Source organism: Schistocerca serialis, chromosome 9 (assembly GCF_023864345.2).
Source record: "Schistocerca serialis cubense isolate TAMUIC-IGC-003099 chromosome 9, iqSchSeri2.2, whole genome shotgun sequence".
Lineage (NCBI taxonomy): Eukaryota > Metazoa > Arthropoda > Insecta > Orthoptera > Acrididae > Schistocerca > Schistocerca serialis.
In genome coordinates this window covers 404,783,513-404,801,364 of record NC_064646.1, presented here as the reverse complement: position 1 = coordinate 404,801,364, position 17,852 = coordinate 404,783,513, and the positions used below count along the sequence as shown (strand labels likewise).

Here is a 17,852-nt window from a genome sequence, read left to right as displayed (position 1 = left end):
GATAACAGTTAATTGACGACATCAAGAAAAATGCATTTTGCGCAAGTACAAAAACGATGGGCAAAACCGAAAGGAACAGAGGATGCTCACTTTACAGTGATGTACCTATTTAATTGACAGAAATCATCACCGTCATCATCATCATCATCATCGAAACGTTCTGTCAGGTCAACCTGTTTCGTGACCCCTGACGCACTCAGCTGATACGATTAAACACGGCTTACTAAGATTATTAAGTGAGTCTATAGGAAGTGAAGGAATGTTTTTCTAGCGTCTCATGAGCTCTCAGGCAGTATTTTGTTATGTGTACCGCTAATTTATGAACAATGTGAGAGCCTCTACACCCGAAGTCCCTTTTTAACAAAAGTTGTCGCATTTCCTTTTTGTCGTCCCAGTAGGCACACTCAACGCTCTATAGCAGTCTTATTTTATTTCTGGAAGACACTTATCCTGTATAAAACGGTTTAAACTGGGCAGGCGAACTAAAAACGGCGTGCTGTCACATTCTTCACGCAAGAAAAATAAACCAGAAATAATGACACTGGTTGAAAAGTTATTATACATTTACAAAAATCATTTTTTCAGCTGAGCGAGATGCCTTCCGGGACCACTGGCATCTTCATTTGAACATTTCCGGTTATGTGATCAGACTATCACGTTCTTGTAGGACACCAATCTGAATTCTTTACAGACCCAAATATGAAGCTGTAACTTCCTCCACCTTCCTTGAAACTCTAGTCTAAAAATTACGATACCTTTTCCACAATACCCCTTGTGACTCTATATTACTCATTTTAAAGTAAGTTATTACAATCAGCTATTTAACCCGTCGTGATAACCAAAGGTGACATTTGCTATAGAAATAATTTATAGCAGGCCCCCACTTACAAAGAAATACGCTTGTGAAAATGTTAGCTGCGGCGACAACAGCTGAAACACAAAACTCAAACAACATACAACAATAAAGACAATTATGCAAGTACTCCAAGTACTAACGATTACAAATTACTAAGATGCGCAGTGTTCAGCACTGTTCTTAGAACTAAATGTTTGTTATAATTACATAACACTCAAAAATGTCAGCTTTCTTTTCCTGTGGACAGAAATCACTTTCAAATCAAAGAAAACTTTCAGTATTCTAGCATAAATTCGCTTCAGAAAAAATCAGTGCAGTGAATGTATAACTGTATTTATTCCTAAATTTTGTGTCGACGAAGCATCAGCACTAGCGTTGAAGAGCTGAGACAAGTGATGTATTCAGTGTAAGATGCAGAAATCTTCCATATACTTATTCCGACTCTCTCTCTGTATTTGGCTTTCAGAATCTTGAACAAATAAGAAAACTTAAAGGGCCTACAGCACTGTTTGTTATTCACTTCTTGTCTTCGAGACCACCATCAAATTGCCAACAATAATCTCCATGTGGATATCAAATATGTTGAATGCAGTAACTGATTTGCTTTTATGAACACCTGTAATCCCCTTTTATTTTTATTTCTTTTCTACAGCAAAGGATAATTCCTACGTTGCAATCTAGTCTTCCTATGATTTATCGCCTGAAAGACGATCTGTTATAAAACCCAAAAATACAGGCAAAATAACAAGAAATATCCACACTGAGAACTTAAAAAGAGTTTCAAAAGCGATGCAGTAAATATATACAAATTATTTTAAAAGAATATAACTGTACAGAACAAGCTTGCACACACAGAAAGGATTGTGAATCAAAGTGTACTTAAAAAATATGCGCCGGACTGGATTAAAAGTAAACAACAGCTTCTACTGGAAAGATACATAAGGACAGACATACTTGAATGTACAGTATTACATTGGCACTAATGTTACGTTCTCTACTGAATATGAAAATTTGCAAGTAATCAACACTACAAACTGTGTCAGCATAGGTGTTGTGGGAAAATGTGTAAAAATCAATACGTGAATTGCAAGCATGAAATGTCTAATTGTGAGCACACTGTCCAGATAAACTATTAAAATACACAGACGGAAGTCTATTATTCATAAAAGTGTTTTTCAATGTGTGCGCTTTTTTAATGGATACAGTACAGATTAATACACTGCTAAATGTGTTGAAGTGCTGCATGTCTATTTTAAACACAAGAAACAATTTATGTAAGCAGTTATTCAGTTTTGATTGAGTTACAATGAAAGCTCAGTATATTAGCATTCTGTCAGTATGTTATTACAATCTACGATACTATGGAACAAATTTGTTTCCACCCAAAAGTAAATATTAATGTGGAATTGGGATTGAGGAACGGGCTATGAAAATAACACGAAGAAACCTGTGCGGCAGAAGTTGACGATTCATTGTTCCATAATATCGTAAACTCTGAGAGACAGAAAAGAGACAGTGACCGAACTTTGCACAGAGAACTGCAACATTTCATCAGTAATATTACTCTTACGTTGTTTAAGTAATGCTAATGGCAGATTACACTTGTGTAAAGGATATTCTTCTTTGAATAAGTGAAAACCTATACTGAAGCATTTACTACAAATAATCACAGAAAGAAGAGTAATAGCTTTTGTTTCAAATTGTGGTGACATGCTTTTCAGAAGTGTAGGGAAAGTCTACTCAAGGCACAATACCATACATCAGGTAATAAATTCACCCTCTTTGTTTTGTGTTTAAGCCGATATTAACTGAACGTACGTGTCAAAAATACATCCTTATAATACAAACATTATGAGCAATCCTAACATCACAGATGGCATAGAATTAGAAAAGGAACAGGAAGAATGTAGTGTTAGCTGATTCGAAATTGTCGGAAGATAAGAGGTAAGGAAATGTCAATGAGTTCTACCTAAGCCCAGTTGATAATGCTTTTTGGAGGAAGGTGTGCTGTCTGGATTAGGCTTTTATTAAATTACAGTGCTATTTCAACAGAAGATCTTTATTATGTGTACTAAAAAGCGGATGTATTTCTGCTTAATTTGAAATCTGAGTTAGTGCTTGTGTAGGTGGACGTGTTGAATCTGTTCAACACCTGGCTGAAACAACCCGTCTCAGTGATTTGATTTAAATGGATGTATACGTACAAAATGAGAAATTTCTTTTAGTAAAATAAATAGACACTACCAGTACATAATAATCAGATAATTATTCACAAAATCCAAACATGAATATGCATGTGAACTGCGGGATAAGAAGAAAATCGAACTAACCAAACCTAGTTTACCCAATACTAATTTCGCAGACTGTGTGATCAGTTAATTCTCAAGGGGACAATTTACGTCGCTCCATAGCTGACATCGTATGGGTTGGGTATCTTCCCCAAGATTGTCATAGAACTTTTCGTATAAATGGGCTCATGTAATTGTTTTTATACGTGTTCGTACATTAAGTAGACGAAAGTTAAGCGCCCGTCGCCTTCTTCACTGTTACTTTCTCATTTCGTATAGTATCTTGTAATCTTCCATATTGGAATCATGCTGGTAGTTATGTGATAGCTTTACCATGGAACTTTGTCTTCATTTGACGGTGAATGACGTAAAGTATGTTCAGACACGATATGACAGTTGATCGAATTATTTCGAAGGATGGTTAAATCGTGATTTCAGCCGGCTGGTAGACGACGATATTGGATTTTGACCTCTATTTGTAATTTAGGCGCTTCATACACGTATATCGCAAACCACGATTAAGTTTATAATTAATAATAAATGTAGCGCAACAGTCCTGAGATAAAATAGCTGACGTCGTAAGAACTCACAACATCCGTTGACCTTTGGTCAATCAGTGTTGTTACCAAAACTAAGAGCACTCCACTCTTGTCTACCTGTGTAAGCTTCGTCGTCTCCGAAGGACTACAGCAACCTACTTCCATTTAAATTTACTTACTGCCATCATCACTTAGTGTTCTACAAATGTCCCCCACAATTCCCGACGCACTTCCTTCCATTATCAAACTGATGATTCCTTAACGCTTCAGGGTGTGTCCTACCAACGAATCGCTTCGCTTAGTCAAGTTGTGCCATAACGTTTTTTATTTCCCAAGTCACTTCAGTACCTCCTCATTAGCTACTCGATCTGCAAATTTAATCTTCAGCATTCTTCTGTAGCATCACATTTCAAAAGCTTCCATTCTCTTCTTGTCTGGACTGTTTATCGTCCACGTTTCACTTCCGTGCATGGCTACAAGCCACACAAATGCCTTCAGGAAAAACACTTAAACTTATGTATTAAGAAATTCCTGTAATTTTCAGATGTTCTTTTCTTGCTGTAACTAGTCTACATTTTATATTCCTTCTACTCCGGCCATCATCAGTTATTTCGCTACCCAAATAGCACAACTCATCAACTACTTTTGGTGTGTCCAAATAAAATTTCATGAGCTCTCATAAGCATACTTGGAGGAAAATGTAATGAACACTGTGGAAGACGGCCGCCTTGTCAGTTCCAGGCAGTTGGCCCGCCAGTACAGGGTAAGCCAGACGGTCGTGTGGAACATTCTCCATGACAATTGTTACTACCCTTAATACCTACAGGGCTTACTAGCGACAGACTTTCCCCATCGGAAGCAGTTTTGTCACTGGTTTCTTAACAAGGCAACCACGGTTCTGGGATTTGTGCCATCCATCCTATTCATAGATGAGGCCACTATTACGCGGAATGGTATCTTCAGCTTTCATAAAAGCCATCTGTGGGATAGTATGCAGGACCATCATGGTATGGTAACAGCGAATCGTCAGCATCGGAGCAGTTGGAAGTGTGGTCCAGGATTATTGGCGACCGTATTTCGGGACCAGTCTACGTTCCACGTCGCCTAACAGGCTGGAACTATAGGCGTTTCTTGCGGATGACTTTGCCTTTCCTGCTGGAAGAAGGGTTATGTGGCTGCTGCATGCTGCTGCTCTAGCCCACTTGGCCCTGGTCGATGAAACTGACAGGGGCGGGGGGGAGGTTGCATGGCCTGCTCGTTGACTGGATCTCAATCCATCTGATTTCTTGTTATGGGCCATTTGAAAAGTATCGTGATGCAGAGCCCATTCCAGATGTGGAGACACTGGATCAGCGTATTCATGCTGCCTTTGACGCTGTTCGGATGCAGACTGGCCGATATGAAAGTGTGAGACAGAATGTTCTACTGCGCGTACACGCATACGTTGACGCACGTGGAAACCATTTTAACACATTCTATAACTGTGGCTGCATGGTACAGTGCTTAATAGAGTGCAGTCTCTGTAACAATGTATGACTGAATGAATGGTCTCTAGCATGGAATCCATGCGTTTCCGGACATAAGTTCATTAGACCTTTTTTGTTCCGTATCCTGTCACGGATCAGTCCGTAGAGTTTGTACACGGTGGTAAAAATCACCCTGTCTGTTTGAAAGTTTCAACCACAATATGAAAAAATATGAGATGAACAAGCTGCATATACTTGTAATACTTCTATACTAAAACAACATAGCAATCGCGGAAGTGACCGTGAGATCATGAGATCGGTCTAATGCAGTGATGGAAGGGCTACTGACGCTGAATGCAGTTTTTTTTCTCTGCATGTGATTACGAAAATTGCTACCGAAAATGGCAATAAACAATTATCAAAGTTCCGAGACAGATTGGCGCATCGCGCTGTATACAGCACAGCATAATTGTTATTATTATTATTATTAAGAAGGTGTTCACATCAACTCGTACAGAGAGAGACACCTGAAAATGAAGCTTTTAGTGCAGTAGAGCGCTTTTCTTACTTTCTGACACGTAAGTTGGTGGTATGTATAGACACCCAAGTGGAAGTGCGCAGCAAGTTTTTCACTGTTGTATATGGGCTGTAGGAAGAACTTTCTGAGAATGTACCTTTGGGTCACAGAATTGTGTATAATGGACTGTGGGTAAATCGGAAAAGAAGATAATCGAAGCGTTTGAAACGTGGTGCAATGAAAGGAAACTGAAAATTATGTGGATTGGTAAGGTAAGAACTGGCATTCTCCGCAGAATCGGAGAGGAGAGATACGCAAAGCGAACTCTAATCGCGGACCGACATGCAGGCTGACTAGTCAGTCCATAATCGGTTTGAACCAGAATGTTTAACGGATATTGGCCAGCAAAATGTATATCTAGAGACATTTTCGAGGTGTATGAATACTGTTTCGCCCTCTACCGCTAAGTTCATTGCAACGGTAAATGCCAGACGGCTCCGGGTTCTAAAAGCTTCCAGCAGAGTTATAAACGTTACCAGCCAGTGACAAAAACTAGTAAAAATGTTGAAAATTATCCGCCTGTACCGAAACGTTTCATGCTGGCCAGATGATGATCATAAAAATAAAAATTCCGTGGTTCAGTCGCTCAGTAGGACGCGACTACGGCAGCCTGATTGTCCCTCATCGACACCAGTTTAACGTGGAATTCGAATCGTGTCGTTTCTGACGAATCTTCGCATCCCCGAAAGGTGAAACCAATTAAATTGAAAACTTATGTGACCCAAACATGGTTCGATCACCGGCCTTTCGGTTTCCAGGCAAGCCCATTACCGCTAGATTGACAGTCCACCTCCAACGCTCTTGACGAAACTAACTTGAGTGACGCCCTTCCAACTCACCAACCGGTAAGCCAGTATCCTAGGTACCTTCCTCAGAGCAGAGGAGGTGTCTGGAGGGAGCTGAAATCTGGACAACGTGGGTGAGTAGCTCGTGACCACGGAACTGTCAACTGGATAAAATCGGATGCAGTACCCGAAACACTTTTTCGCCGGGAAGTTTGCCTACCTATCCAAAGCTCAAACCAAAACACGCAGATGACTTGATAGGCTTTAGTCGTGTAGAGCAGGGCCGGCCACTGCGTGCTGAACTTCCCGCACACTGCGCTTACGGGCCGCGGGCGCGCCCAGGGCCGGCCTGTCATTCGGCTTTACTCTGCCCTTCTCGGAAGTATCCGGAACAGCGTGACATTTTATTTAGCATTGTGTGCGGCATTCTGCAGTCGGCACAACTCTCCGAGTTTGGCAGAATCGTGGTGTCAGAGCTGTCTACATTTTGCTATTTGTTCGTGGTACGACGGACGTTCACAAGTCCAGTAGCTGTTGGCGATCTATTGTCGCAATCCCTTAAAATCAGTGGGAATGACAGAATAGAGGGATGATGTTTCCCAAATCGCATAAGTGACGAGTACTGCTTATCTGCTGAGAAACAACTTTATAGTACCACGCAGAAGGAATTTAAACATTTAGATGGCAATCAAAGCACAAAAAATTATAACGATCGACGGACGGGATTCTTGGTTTTGTAAATCAAGAGGCACTTTGTGCTAAAATTGGAGGCATCGAGCACTTGAAGAAATTGGTGGTACGAATGGTTAAATTTCTGAAGTTGCACCCATTATTCTGGTTTCAGTTGTAACAGTTTTCAATGGAGATGAACGAAGAGTACAGAGACTTCATGTATTACTGTAAAGTGCATTGTTTAAGTCATGCCATCTGGAATGATTTTTCGATTTAAATCTCGCTATTGTTAAATTTATGAAAGAAAAACGAGTGCAGGAACGAAAATTAGAGCATCCAGAACGGAATGATGACTCTGCTTTTCAAGTGCACCTGACAGCGCACTGCCGAGAGTAAGGCATTGCAAGGTAACTTCTTTCTGATTTGATGAGGGTGTATTTAAAAAGAAAATCGCTTTGTAGAAGGACACAGTGAGCTCCCTAAGCTCACTGGATTTAAAGGAAGGGACAGGTTTGAAGAATTCATTGTGGCCTTGCAAATGTTACAACGACATTATTATGAAGTTTTTGACGACACTGTCAATCTTACATCTGTTTTCGAGACCATTCGCTGTTTCCGTTGAAAGCAACCCTGTGCTTGTGCAGGCGTAAATGATTGCCCTGCAAGGTAAATCCAGCCTTAATCATACCGATCTTTTTACGTTAAAACTGTCCAGCACATTTGATTTTGTCAGGCAGATTTTTCAGCTCCCAGTAAAGAGTTCGCAGAAGTGCTACAATATTAGGAGTGACACATTTATGTGAAAGATCTTTTTTCGATTATGAATTATGATTATGTGGCAACTTGAGAGCGAAACTCTGAAATCGTCTGCATCTGTCCGTATGCCGACTGTTTGAACCAAACAAAAATTGTTTGTTCAGAGTGTCAAAATTTTTAATTAATACTGAAAACTTGTTTTGTTTGTGATCTCTCTTGTTGAGAAATGTTAACACAAAACTTGGTCATATATGCAGCACGACTGCCCTGCCATATAATGCGGCGCGTTCGCTGTTTTCCCCTCTTCCACCATCATCGCGCTCAGATATCGTGGCGTGGCGGTGGGAAAAATGTGAAGCAAGGCTGAGCATTTTAGCACTTGGGCCCGGGCATGATCCGCGTGCCGATATCTTGGCCATCCCTAGTGTAGAACAACTAAAGCTCTATAAGCTACGTTTATTACTGGTGCAACAGGGAATCTGATAAAACGTAAATCACATACAAAACTCACACGACAATCTACACGTACTCGCTGATTTTGTAAAGAAACTGACCTGTCCAACGTGATCTCTCACGTCTGCTCGGATGGCTGATTAATGGTTGTTGCTTTAGGGTACTGACCTGAGTTCTTGAGTCCATTTTTTGCGTGACATTTCGACAACTGAGATAGTCATATCCTTTAGATGATGCATGCTTCCTTATTATGTGTACCTGCCCCCTGGGTTCCGAACAGACTGTGAAGTGCTGTAAGGGTACCACCACTATTTATAGCCGAGTTCGACTTCTGGTGCCCTCTACAGTTTTTTATGTTATTATGGTTTTCAGAACGTGCACTACTAGTTTGTGAAACACTCATTCTCTCAGCGTTTTGCAGCTTTGGTAGAGCGGTATGGCTAGCCATTCTTAATAAACTGATTGCTGATCCCCAGCCTTTCTGCAAACGATACCTTCGTCCCAGTTTGCTAGCTTTTCCCATTTATTTATTGCGATAAAATCCTGAATTCCACTGTCCCAGAAGTTTGGCGTCTGCACCACGATACTGGTCCCGTCATATTTCATTTCTTAATTATACACGAGGCAGCGCAAGATGCCATCTAATTCACTTGGTTCCTTTTATTCGGGTTTCTCGCAGATGTTCCTTGCACATCTCCTCCACTGTTAATGCATATGAGATGTTACTGGAACGAAACGCTGCTGTTGTCTGAGGAGAGTTCTTCCGTGCACAGCAACAATGATAAATTCCCCATCATTGACGTATCCTCACCGCCATACATGAACTGTCACTGATGGCAGCATTATGCGCTAGCAGTCCGAATCCCCTCTAGAGCGCCCCACAGATTTTTTGCTGGCTTGCCGTGACACTTACTTCCCAGATAATAAATAATAATAATAATAATAATAATAATAGCGTATGATCCAACGGATTGGTGCAAATCTTTCAACTGGACGGCATTTCGGTGGCTTGTGTGTCCCCAACCTATATTATTAATTCTACCAGGGAATGGAGACCCATAGTTTTAAGTGCAGTTCGTCCCACGTGTCTTTTCTGGCGAATCTTCGCATCATTGGCAGGCGAAGGCTAGATTAACCACAGACTGATATACTCAATGCTCCGACTGGGATTTGATCCCACGACTGTCGGTTCGAAAGCAAACGTTTATTCACTAGACCATCAGGGCCGATATCTCATAAATGGGACCAGAGACACACAAACCTACGGACAGCATAGTGGACCCACAGTGTACGTATCATCAGTAAAAACTAAGCAAATAAACCTTTGGTAGAGGTGACAGCAGAGCTGTTTGTGTGATGATGATCACGCAAGCTATAGCCGCGGAGACAGTCCACCTCTTCCCCTTCTCCTTCCTCCTCCACCCCCCCCCCCCCCCCAAAGAATTACAGCTTTCCACACAAGAGCAGATTTCTGCAGTGGGCCAGAGGCACGAACCAGTTACACAGATATTTTTGACGGAACTGGTCCGTCGATCTCGGATCCCTCGTTTTCTATTGGAGTGCAGGCTCCGCACGTCGGGCCTAAGTCTCTCAGATCTGCTCGAAGGCCGGGTCTCTTCGTGCGTCTGATTTTCGCGCTTTATCTGCGGAGCCAAAACAGTAAGTTAGTAGGGACGATAATGGGATGGAAATTGTGGCAGTCGACGCCAGTTTGTATTGTAACATTCATACTTTTCTCGACAGACAAGTCGCACAAGATGGATAACAATGGATTGAAGAAAGGCGACAGTCCAGGTGTATTGATCAGATTCAGAACTCAGAGTCGGGGGCATTCATCTCAGAATCGTGCAGGTTCGATATGTTTGGACGAGGAAGCGCCTGATCCTTTGCAAAATAATTCACAAGACCTGCAAAATAATGGACATAATACAGTTATGTGTAATACAATGATGAACACAGTACTAGCAAATCACTACTGGCACTCGCCATAGATTTGGTTTATACAACATATCCCCCCCTCCCCCCCCCTCTTTCGGAGATCTGCATGTTTCTGAGCTCTCTTCTCATTTTGTAGCTTAGATTTTATTACCCTTTGTTCCATAGTCGGATGTAAAAATACACTATTCTTTGTTCAGGAGGCAGGATCGCCGATTCCGAGAAATCCAGGTAACAGCCCCCGCATTGGGTCTCCACTAACGCACAGGCGAGACCTGTAGGATTTCCTAAATCCTTCTGGAATATCTGTGGCCCGTCGCTAAAATCCGCTCGTGTTTGGCCAGCTAGTGCAAGTATTGTATAGAGGGTGGGGCATCACATATTGAATATCGTCATGAAAGTGACGGAAGACACCCTGTGAGAGTGAGAAAGACTTTCCTCATAGTCCTGTATGTACATGTGGTAGAGGGCGTGTGTTTCCCCTGTGCACCCTGCCCCAGTGGTAGATGTGTAGGTAGGTAGGTAGGTATGTACAGTAGGGTAGAGTGGAGCGCCCACAGGGAGCCGGATAGGCAACCAGCGACCCACCTCTGTAGCGCGGGTCCTGGGCGCGCAGGCGCGCGTACTGCTCGGCCGTCATGCAGGTGCACTGCGGCTCGCGAGAGCGCGACGGGCTGGCCGGCGTCGACAGCGGTTTGCGCTTCGCCTTCAGCTTCTGCTTGCTCGGCGGCTCCAGCTTCAGCGAGTACGACGACGACGCCTTGCGTGAGAACTTGAACGACGGCGACTGCGGGAAAGTGTCAGTAAACGTTACGATGTGAAATGTGTCAACTGAACGAACATGAAACATGTATTTATAAAAAGATTAAAAAAGTTATATCGCTACAAGCTGGCTGTTTAAGGTACATTTTCTGTATAAAAGAGTAATTATTTCTACTAGTATCACCTGTGGTCGAAATTCGACCAATTGTGATCATATAGTACAGAAAATAAATTTTTTTGATTACTTGGAATTTATTCGTATGCAGCTTCTTAGTTCTTAGCTGAACACTGTCTATACAAACAACAATAGAGTTATCAGTATCAATGTCCACATTATTCCTATTACTTAGTCAACACAAAAATGGTATCTCTGTAGCTCTTCATCTTAACCTGTTAATGCTCTTCCTCGATGCTTAGCCTGGGGATGTCGTGGCTATTCAAAGTCTAGAAACTAAAAATTGAGAACATGCTTCAACTTTCGAGGTAACGGTGGCAAATGAACAAAACAAGAGTTCTGTTTACTTTTAGACAAAACTAAGCTAAGACACGACGCCAGTAAACAACGCTGTGCACAGCCTGTTTTGTTCCCGACAGCTTCGTTATGTTTTGTTTTCCAGTGTTGACGATTCAGGAGTCGTGAGATGCTAGCTGTCCGGTATCCGCGTGTTAATGCAAATGAACCATGTAAATAAACATTAACGTCTCTAGAAGGCGATTTTACTAAACTCTGTTACTATCCTGAGTCATTTCTACCGTATCACATGATCCGCACGCAGGGCAGAAGTTGATAGCATTAAATTTTCGATGTTGACGTACAGAAGATCTTAATGCTTGATGAGAAGCAACCATTATGTCTTAACAGCTAAGCACGATTTTTCTCTTTGTGAATATCTTAATGCGTGATGAGAAGGTACCATTACCAGTCTTAACGGCTAAACACACTTTTTCTCTTTGGGCATATCTGAGGCAAAGTACCTACCGAATTATGCAAGTTTTCATTGGCCTCCTTGCATAATTAATATTAAATTCGATACTTAAATTTTGTTGTTCATGTGTTAGTGTTATGATGACGTTTACTGCAAAAGTAATGCACAATTTTTGATGTTTTTACAGTACGCTGACACATTATTGAGAGACGAAATGTCATTTTTCCACATAATCTCCCTCTCTTTCGACTGTCTTACGCCACCACGGAACTGAAGAATGTAACCCTGCAGGCTGTATAGCAGGACCAGCACGACTGAGCCACTGTTTAGCCACTTTCAGAGGGCAATCACTATATTAAAATGTCGTTCCACAAAAAGTGTTCGTTTAATTTACTGAGCAAATGGTAACCGCATGGTGGCCGATTAGGGCTGTAGGGTGCGTATTTCGATGTTTCAGTGCTGTCTAAGCAAGCTTTGTGGTGTCACTATCGGTTTTATCGCTGACATATGGTCGGATCTTTTTCAACCAAGTGTATCAATATTTTGCACAACCTCACTTCTCCTATTCCCTCTAGGACTGATAATTCATTCACTTTTCTGCGATTTTCACCCAAAATAAGATCGCGAATACGGTGCACATTACCAGGAATCTGTGCAGCACTCTGTCTCTGGCTGCGCGGAAGTCCCGAGTATTGGTATGCCCACTTTCAACAGGTATTCTGCTTGCCCGACGACTACCTGTCCTGTGGTCGAGAGCGTCATCTCTGCATACCTTCTTCAACCTCTTGTGAATGTTTGCCGGTGTCTCGTACTCTCAACACAGGAACTCTGTAGCCGCACAATGCTTAAGATGAACATCAAATTCAGTAGCCACTTTGACGGACTGCAACGACAGCGCCACTTAAGGAAGCTGGCTGAATTAAATTTGAATACAAGCGGGAAGATAGTTTCTGTGACTTCCAAAGTTGTAGAAAAAAGTTGAACTTTTTAAATGTTGTACATTTCTTTCGGAGTGACCCTCGCATTCATTAATTCCTTTGTAGTATAGTAGGAGTGCTTAACTGATATGGACTGTTGATAATATCTGCAAGTTGTACGACTGTGAACCTCACACGTAATTCTCATTACTTTCATTGTGCAATGAGTACTTTTAACCTAAGTGATACGTTATCCGGAATATTATCACTTAAGGCATCAGTGAATGGAAATCTGAAAAATATGGCTTCCCTACCTCCAGACTTGGAAATCATACTTACGACAAATGTAGCCAAGCTTAACGGCTTAATAGGTATACTATACGGTTCTTCCACTTCCAGTTTTCACCAATATGCCAACGCAAGAACTTAGAACCTTCTACGGTCTTTACACGATTCATTATTAGTTGTGGATACAGTAGTTTACTAAGATGTGGGATACATCTCACAGTACAAAACTAGACGAGCTGCATTTTTCAAGATTTACAGCTTGCCCAGAAAAAAAAGTATGAAATAAAATAATAATACAATTGCAGTACCTAAACTGTTACATGGAAGCGACTTGTGAGTCACAGACAGAAAACATTAGAGGCAGATCTAAGCATTAGAGTGATATTTCTGAAAATTACGAAAATATGTAAAAGATCAGTCAAACTGAGGAAAAATGGTGCAGAGAAAAAGCTCGATATCTTTTGTCTTATTAAGAAATTTGTAGATAATTTAAGAAATCGGAATGAAGAAAATCTCTCAAAAAGTTTTGCGTCACTTCACACCTATGAACGTGACTGGGCTTAGATTCACCGGGAGCAGCGAATGAAAGAAAAAGCCTTCTGCAAGAAGTAGTAGTAGAGGCGGCAGACAAAATGTGGCTTTCAAGTGAGTATTTTAGGAAAGTGCTTTTCATCTGCAACGGAAGCTGCTATTCTAGCGTAATCATCGGAAGAACGGTGGTAATGTGAACTGTGTGACGGGTGCCTCAACATTCTATTAAATACACGGCTGGTACTACAGCTCCATGCAGAAAAACAAGAAAAAAATTCCAGCATACATCGGCTCCAAAATGCGTACCTTAAGGCCTATGAATATTGGCTCATCTTCAGTATTGTGAAACACATATGATCTCCATGGAGGTACGTGCCATCTTTGTAACTAAATGAAAGATAGTTCGTTCTTCGCGATTGTGTTTCGCTTCTCTCATTTATGAAACATATTCAGTGACGATTTCCGACGCTGTTAATCGACGTATGTTGTCGTGGAGATGTATTTACTCTGTCCCCATACTCCAGATGGCGTTTCTTCGACCACATTTATTTCAACACTTCACTTGCCCTTTTCATTGTGTACTGATTCAACATGCAATTTTTGCTCTCGTGTACAGGTTAATAAAACTAGGGACCGTTCCGAGCCATTCGACGAACTCTGAACGTGATCCAAACAGCAAAGAGTGCATATGCTTTTTCAGCGTTTCTATTTCGTGTCCTCCTACTGCGTCATCACGGCGGCATGCGACGTGACTCATGCGTGAATAAAACGGCAAAGGGTTTCTCTAAGACCCACCAGATCAGCAAAACCACTAATGGCACCCGCCTACCATTATTAAGAATCTTATAAGTGTACCTGTGCAGACGGAACCCTTGACGAAGTCATATCCACTTGCAAACCGGCAACCCCTTCCACACTCTCCGATTCCAGACGGCCTACTATCAGGCGCAAGAGCAGCAGTGTAGCAGCGAAACAGCAGGTGACTGGGATTCTCGTCTCGGGTTCAGTCTGTACACGGACATTTTTAATGTGCTCACTAAAGGAGGTTGGGTAGCGTCCAGGGTTTTGCCAAACGGTGGGGGGCCTTCGAAAAATACTTTGCCATTTTGTTGGCGGATGTGTCAATGTCGTTTCGCCCTCTGGTCATACGACAGGAGGACACAAAACAAGGGAGATGAAAAAGAAAGCACCCTTTGCTTCTTCTGATTACTTTCAAATTTCACCGAATGGTGTTGAACCGTACCTAGTGGTTCCAACCTGTATACAAAAGCAAAAACTGCGGTGGCACTGTGCTCCAAAGGGATCGGATCACGGTTAATGCAAATACAGTGATTAGAGAAGCTGAAAAGTCAGAGGGAGTCAACTGTGTCAAGAGTTGTCAAGAACGGCTTCCTGTTGCCCATCGCACTGTGAATTGTCGTTTTAGACAGTGAAATGTGTGGGAATCAACGCCCCAGGGAAAAGGGTGGTTCCACTGAGTTCCTTTATGCCAACCTCTCGTTCTTTTTCGTACTGATTCTGAGCGGCGGTGTCGCTGGAATGTTTTCCTCTGCCACTGTTTGAATGCAGCGCTGGGCGCCACGGTTCTGATCTCCATCGCAGAGGCGTCAAAAGAATGGGTGAAAAGTGGGTAAGAGGGGTCGTGACAAACCTCCCATCGTCTGACACGTCGATGGTGGTGTTGGGCATAGTTCTGGTGAATTTTTGTGTACCAATGTGACATCATTAACCCACCTTACACGTTACATGAATCTCTGAGCTGGTACTTTTTTTTCACATGTGTCGACCGACACCTTGCTGTTTGAAGCGTCGTAAGTCCGAAAGACGACGTCGCAGTGTGCCACGCTTTTAGGTGATAAAAGACAGCAAATCAACACCCACAGCAGTAGTTCAGGTATACGTGTCTATATCGCAAGCAGAGGATGAAGAGGTAGAGGAAGTACGTGAGAACACTGAACGGATAATTCAGTACGTACGTAAAGGGAGTTGAAAATCTGAGGGATTGGAATGAGGCTGAAGGGGAAGGAGCAGAATAACGGGTTACGGGAAAATATGTGCTTGGTAGTAGCAATGAGAGTGGAGAATGACTAATTGGGTTTTGTAATATATTTCAACTCTTAATAAAGAAGACTCCGTTCAAGAATCACAAGTTGAAGACGTATATTTGGAAAAGGTTGCGAGATACGGAAAGATTTCAGTTATACTTCATCACGGTCAAGCAGATACTGGATTGTGAGGCGTACCAAGGAGTAGATGTAGACTCAGATGACAATTTAGTAACGATGATGAGTAGGCTAAACTTTAAGAGACTAGTCAGGAAGAATGTGCAAAGAACTGGGGTACAGAAGTACTGATGAATGAAGAGATACGCTTGAAGATCTAAGGCTAAAGATATTGCGATAATGAATAGCTCAGCAGGCAGTCCAATTGGAAAGTAGTAGATATGTCTACAAAGGGCAATCACAGAAGTCAGAGAGAAAAACAAAGGAACAATGAAGATAGCTGGGAAGAAACCATGGGTAACAGAAGAAATACTTCAGCTCATTAACGAGAGAAGGAAGTACAAAAATGTTCATGGAACTGCAGAAATACCGAAATACAAGTCATTTAAGAATGAAATAAATTGGAAGCGCAGGGAAGCCTAGATGAAATTGCTGCAGGAAAAATCTGAAGAAATCGAAAAAGAAATGATTGTCGGAAGGATTGGCTCAGCATATAGAAAAGTCTAAATAACCTTTGGTGAAATTAAAAACAAGGGTGATAAGATTAAAATTGCAATGGGAATTCTACTGTTAAATGCAGAGGGGAGAGTGTATAGTTGTAAATAGTGCGCTGTTGGCCCCTATGAGGGGGAATAGTTTTGTAATTACGTGATATATGCAGAAACAAGAGAAAAAAGATAGGGGATCCAGTATAAGAAGCAGGATTTAAATGAGCTTTGGAAGAGATAAGACCAAATAAGGGAGAAGTGATAGATAATTTGGAATTTCTAAAATTAGTGTGGGAAGTGGAACTACTCACTCTGGTGTGTGTGGAATGTATGAGACTGGCGATATACTATCAGTCTTCCGGAAAAAATCATTACACCATACCGAAAACAACAAGAACCAAGGAGTGCGAGAATTACAGGACAATAAGCTTAATAGTTTATGCATCCAAGCTATTGACAGGAATAATAAACAGAAAAATGCAAAAGGAAACTGAGGGTCTGTTAAGGGAAAGGAAAGTGCACCAGAGAGGGAGTTCTGACGTTTCGGTTGATAAAGTAAGACTAAAAAAGTCAATACAACTTGACAGGATTTGTCGACCAGGACTGTAAAATGGTGAAAGATGTTCGATGTTCCGAGAAAAATAGGAGTAAGCTATAGCGAAGGACGGGTAATATACAATATGTACAAGAATAAAGATGGAACAATAACACTTGAAGACAAAGAACGAGACTCACGGATTAAAAAGAGTAAGATAGGGATGAAGTCTTTCACCCTTACTGTTCAACCTGTACATCGAAGAAGCAAAGACAGGAATAAAAGAAAGGTTCAAGAGTGGGCCCAAAATTCAAGGTGAGAAAATGTCAAGGTCAGATTCGCTGATGACATTGCTGTCCTCAGTGAAAGTGAAGAAGAAATACAGGATCTGCTGAATGGAATGAGCAGTCTAATGAGTACAGAATGTGGAATGATAGTAAATCGAAGAAAGACAAAAGTAATGAGAAGTAGGCGAAACGAGAACAGCGAGAAATTTAACATTAGAATTGGTAACCACAAAGTAGATGAAATTAAAGAATTCTGATACCTAAGCAACAAAATAACTCAGGACTGATGGAGCAAGGAGGACAAGATAAGCAGTCCAGGACCGGTAAAAAGGTCATTCCAGTTTATGAAAAATCTACTAGTTCTAAACATACGTCTTAACTTGGAACACAGCATCGTATTATAGTAAAAAGAGGGCTGTTGGGAAAATGCAACAGAAGAGAATCGGGCTATTGGAGATGTGGTGCTATGAAGAACGTTGAAAATTTGGTGGAGTCACAAGTTAAGAAATGAAGAGGTTCTTCGCAGAATCGGTGAGGAAAGAATATACGGAAAACAACGACAATAAGAA

General features: G+C 41.6%; 1 protein-coding gene across 1 annotated transcript in view; it reads right to left on the bottom strand.

The window, feature by feature from the left end:
- LOC126419657 (protein still life, isoform SIF type 1-like) overlaps nt 1–17,852 on the bottom strand; it is a 255,372-nt gene that overhangs the window by 133,261 nt on the left and 104,259 nt on the right. The window contains exon 4 of the mRNA XM_050086846.1: nt 10,916–11,114. Within this exon, the coding sequence (XP_049942803.1) occupies nt 10,916–11,114 (199 nt within the window). The remainder of the gene's footprint in view (nt 1–10,915; nt 11,115–17,852) is intronic.